Source organism: Electrophorus electricus, chromosome 7, assembly GCF_013358815.1.
Source record: "Electrophorus electricus isolate fEleEle1 chromosome 7, fEleEle1.pri, whole genome shotgun sequence".
Lineage (NCBI taxonomy): Eukaryota > Metazoa > Chordata > Actinopteri > Gymnotiformes > Gymnotidae > Electrophorus > Electrophorus electricus.
The window spans coordinates 19,257,265-19,262,532 of record NC_049541.1 but is presented as its reverse complement, the minus strand read 5'-3'; the positions used below and the strand labels follow the sequence as shown (position 1 = coordinate 19,262,532).

Sequence of the window (5,268 nt, the reverse complement as noted above, 5' to 3'; positions counted from 1 at the left end):
TCAAGAGCAAATACAGTTCACATCACCCTCCTCCCCTTAGGTCCAGTCACGTCACTTCCTTTGAGTGACGGCTGTTCGATCCAATTGCAACGCAGCAGATGCCACACCCTGTGGACCTCATTGTAGTCTTCATAAAGTAAACGTTTTTTTGGTCTATCCTCTGTCTGCACCTATGCCAGCCAATCAAATTTCTCTGGCGACCGTCTAAGTCCCCCCGCCCCCCCGCCCCCCCGCCCATCTTTTCGATCGTTGTCCCTTTGAGTGAAACTCCGCTTCCGTGTAGGTGCGCACGACCGCTCGCGTGGGGGTGTGTGCACGCTGGTGCGCTGTCCCGCCCCCACCCGAACCACCCCGCGCCCCTCCTACTACACCTTCAGGTAGCTGGGGGCGGAGTAGTTGAACATGAGGAAGTCCAGCTTGTAGAGCTGGAATAGCTGCTGTTGCTGCTGAGCACTGATGTTGTGGAAGAACATGGCTGTCATCTGGTCGGTGGTGCGCGTGGACTTGGCGTACGATGGGAAGCGCAGCGAGTCGGACACGCCGGCCAGGCGCAGCACATAGTCGGCGTCCTCCTCCAGCGTCTCGTACTTACCCACCAGGTCGTAGTGGACGTTACAGGGGTGGCACAAGGCGTGGACCGTCTGCCAGTGCTCATTGAGCGGGGCCTCGTGCCGCGTGGCCGGGTCAGCCAGGTACTCCGCGAACTCCGCAAACTTGACGTCGGCGCCGCTCTGCAGCGCCTCGGCCGTGGCATTGCGCCGGTAGCGCCGCACGATCTTGGTGCCGTAGCGCTTGTGGAAGGACGTGTTGTAGCGCAGCGTGAACTTGTTGCGGTAGGCCGACACCAGGCGCTCGAAGGGCTCACGCACGAACAGGAACTTGAGGTAGTTCTTCAGCCGGTGGTTGATGTCGGCGATGCTGTACTGGTTGAGCGTGCGCAGGTTGGACGGGACGTGCGCCTCATTGGACGGGATCTCCATGGGGTCGGTGTACTTGCCCCGCCCCCCCAGAACCATCATTACCCGCTTCCAGTTGGTGCACGCCACCTTGGGGACGTAGCAGTAGATCAGCTCGTGGTCCTCGTCCACCACCAGGTGCTTCAGGTCGGAGGGCGTCAGCACCCGGCGCCTGCGGCTGGTGGCGCTATGGGCGCGGCACGTCTCCGCCACCTGGTCCCGCCGGGCCTGGTGGAGCAGAGCGGCTCTTGAGAACTCCACCTGCGAGGATGTAGGGGAACGGGGGCAGGGGGGAGATGTGAGCTTAAAGGGCAAAACGAAAGTGCAAATGTTAAAAGTATTTAAGGGTTGTAATGTTTGAGTCCTGCAAATACCACCCGTATGCTCCCTTAAAAAATGTGTCAGCGCCTTAAGAAAACAAACAACTGTCTAGGTCTAGGAATGTAGAATGGAAGATGAACCCTATAGTCATTTAGCAAGACCACTGAGTCACTCAGAAGCGTCCCCTGCCCTTTCTCTAAACACTGCCGTGTTTTCCGTCCCCTTATTCACGTTTGACCGCTAATACATCCGACCCAATCCGAACGTCCATAAACACACACCGAACGCGCGCACGTGAGACTCTTTAAAGATTAACCCAGAGCAGGTGTTAGCTAATTATCCGAGTTGGACCTACGAGTACCATCGAACCGTGGTGTGCTCAGAGCTGCACCAGTTCACACAAAGGGCTCTTCATTTAAGTGCATCCTCACATTTGTTCCCGGGACAACTAACGTTTGGTCGCCCCCTTTTCCTGTTCCACCAGATGTCCGGAATTATCAAAGGCCAGCCAGCAGAGGAAGAGCTAGGCTGGGGCGGAAGGATGTTTTCATTTGCTGGTAAATGCTTTGGACATTGGTTTAATCCAGATTACCCCTCTGGAGCTTGTAAAGCAGTAAGGTGAGTAAAAGATGGGGCATCATAGACATTTTGCTCCCAGTAAAATAGGAAGAATATGAAAATGCAAAAAAGAGACTCTCATGTCCAGCAAGATTTTAGAGTGCAAGTGGATCTTTGAACAAGGCATACAATCTCTAAACTTTCCCACCTACACATTTATAAGACTGAAGGGAAAATGCCACTGACTGTTGTCTGCCAGTTGCACTCTAAATGAGCTTTCCTATAGGTCAGCAGGGGTCAAATGTCAAGGGTCTGTCACAGGCCAGCTGTGAATTTCACCATTAGCCAACAATGAAACCTTTAGTGCCAGTTCTCTAGCCAAACCTCCCCCACAACAAAGACACAAAGAAGACCTGGTCATCTTTACAATCCTCACTCGTCACGCTGCAGTTCTTTCGTTGCACACCGGTCGTTATTGAAAAGGCTATTAAAATCAGCTGCTATTAATATTCTGGGAACAAGGACTGATCAAACCTAATTGATTGATTATTGATTTCCAGCCCTGGTCCTTTTCAGACACAACCTAATGTGCACTGGCTCTCCACAACCGCCGCCTCCAGGCTCTGCCAGAAGTGTGAGTTCTTTGTTGCTGTGGAGTTCCCCGGAGCAACGCAGCCTGCTCGCAGCCGTGTGGCTTATCAGATCATAAAATAGGCAGACTTTGTGCCTACAGCGTGCAGCGGATGAAATGACAGGAGAACAAAGTCGGAAGGAGGTCACGGTGTCAGGGAGGGCTGCACTGAGCGGAACGAGTCTGCAGATATACGCACGCCATCGCGGAACAGGAGTTCTAATGCAAAGACAAAGGCGATGGAAAATGCCCACACCCTTCGCTTTTATCTCCATCTACTCATATCCCTTTATGTGTGTGTGTGGGTGGGTGTGTGTGGGTGGGTGGGTGGGTGTGCGTGTGTGTGGGTGTGCGTGGGTGCGTGTGTGGGTGTGCGTGGATGTGTGTGTGTGCGTGCGTGTGTGTGCGTGCGTGTGTGTGTGCGTGTGGGTGCGTGCGTGTGTGTGTGTGTGTGTGTGTGTGCGCGCTTCACAAAATTCATTAGGAACCTTGCCACAACACAGCTTGACTCATCAGTACCAAATTATACACAAAAATCTCATCAGATTTAAAGTGGTTGCATTAGCCACGGCTATTTAGCCGTGCTGAGGGTTTTTCTGGCTATCTCTGTTAACAGGCAAACAAAGTCACTACATCCTCTTCAGATTTCTAATATCAGTGGTTTATTGCTGAAAATGTTTGCGTGTGTTTGTGCTTGTGAGTGTGTTCAACATACCCTCTTCAGATCCCATCTATCAGTGGAATATCTCTAGAAAGGCTCTGTAAGTTTGTGTGCGTGTGTGTCTGTATTTCTGTATTTCTACTACATTTCTGCGCTTTACTCAGCAGTTTCCCTGGTCGCCTCGTTACATTCTGTATGTGCCACACTCTTATGATGTGAAAACTGGAAAGCGAAATGATAAGGAAGCCTGTGGATGGTTCGCTCAGTCGGAGAAGCTGCCCACAGTCCGGAGGCCGGGGGCTGGGCGAGGAACAGCCATCGTCTCAGCATGCCACAGAAGGGTGTTCACCCTGTCCCGGACCTCCGCTAAGCCAGCTTCATTCACTCGGGAGCAGATAAAACCAGTCAGAACCATGGAGAAATACTCACACACACACTCACACACATACACATACATAGTATAAGTTTGACGTGTAATGCAAGTTCAGATTGGACTCTATTAAGGTTGAATTGCTCTGCATGTCATTGTGGAGTGGAGAAGAGACAGATGGCATAGAAACTGCTTCCACTATTCACACTCACTTCCCATCACTCCTGTGTCTCGGTGTCGGCACGTGGGAAGGACGGCGTGAACAAGCTCACGCAGCACATTTGCACAATGATGAGGGAGAGATCTGTTTTAGACCCTCGCGTTAAATAATGAAGAACACTAGCATATTTGATGGCCAAATACATAACTGGGTCTCTCTCTCTCTCTCTCTCTCTCTCTCTCTCTCTCTCTCTCTCTCTCTCTCTCTCTCTCTCTCTCTCTCTCTCTCTCTCTCTCTCTCTCTCTCTCTCTCTCTCTCTCTCTCTCTCTCTCTCTCTCTCTCTCTCTCTCTCTCTCTCTCTCTCTCTCTCTCTCTCTCTCTACCTGAAAGGGAGAGACTGAATATGTACGCTCCTGTAATGACTTTAGAGAATGAGAAAGACTGCCTCCAACCATGCCCATTCACAACACACACATACAAATATGGGAGTAAATCATCATAATAAGAAGACAAAACACTGTATCCCTATATCACACACACCCACAACCACACACACTCTGATATCATGTGTGGACCTCTTACATTAGGACCCTGCATTATCTCAGTTCTACTGGCCACTAAACCACCCAGCAGTAACATGCTAATTAACTATTGTTACAGTTTACCAGGGATTATACGTGCACAGCAGGTGAAGTCAAAATGCGGCAAGAATCCAACTTTGCCATCTGACAAATTATCTGAGAAAGGAAGCGTTGCCAGCTCTTCCTCTCTGAAGGGCCTGTAGAGACTGTCTGCAAACATGCATTACTATCACTGAGAAGTGTGGCTTTCACAGCGGAAGGAGAGGAAATGAATGCATGTTGTCACGTCTGCACGAAAAGCTAATCTTGTAATAATCTCGCGCTTAAATGCATCTTCACCAGCCCTTGAATTAGTAGGAAATCAATGGAGTTCCTCGCTAGCTTCCCACAGGGCTGTGTACTTGAAAAGCATTCAGCTTGCCTTCACTGGAGAAGCCCCCACTAAACCATGTTCATAAAGACGGGACGGCGTGTGTGCGGGGAGTACGAAACCTACGGTGCGCTTTGAACTGAGCTAACCTCGCATTAATCCATTACAGCTTCAAAAGATCCTTCATTTTTTTCTCCCAGAGATTTTCTAGACTAATTCCAGATTGCACTGGTAGCGTTCCAGACTTACTATGTCTCTCTGTTCTTGTTACATTTAAAAGTATGTTGCTGTGTGTAAAACATGCAATGCAGCATGCATGATGGGAAGACATCTGTATAGCAGTACCTTTACTAAAAAAAAGATTTTCAGAGCTTCCATACTTTCCAGGTATCAAAACATGTGCTATTAATTTCCTGACTCCCAGATCTGCACAGGACCCTTGACCCGGACACGCTCCATCCTTGGGTCAGACTGCCAAGAGGCGGAGGAAATGAGAGTGCGCAGACAGGTTCATGACTCACATCCAAACCTACTCAGTCTGGAGACGTACGAGTTATATATGAGCTATATGAGGCTATTTGAGTGGATCGGTGTCTCTCTGAGTGCAGTAAACACAAGACAATCAATGCTGATAAATTTGTGCTGAAAAAGATGTTTGTG

At 49.9% G+C, this 5,268-nt stretch overlaps 1 protein-coding gene across 2 annotated transcripts in view; it reads right to left on the bottom strand.

Moving 5' to 3' along the window:
* Nucleotides 1–286: 286 nt before the first annotated feature.
* chst11 (carbohydrate (chondroitin 4) sulfotransferase 11) overlaps nt 287–5,268 on the bottom strand; it is a 34,601-nt gene continuing 29,619 nt past the window's right edge. Inside the window, exon 3 of one of the 2 annotated variants that reach the window (XM_027021275.2) lies at nt 287–1,217. In XM_027021275.2, the coding sequence (XP_026877076.1) occupies nt 366–1,217 (852 nt within the window). In that variant the 3' untranslated portion in view covers nt 287–365. The remainder of the gene's footprint in view (nt 1,218–5,268) is intronic. The other variant, XM_027021274.2, reaches the window with a different exon arrangement.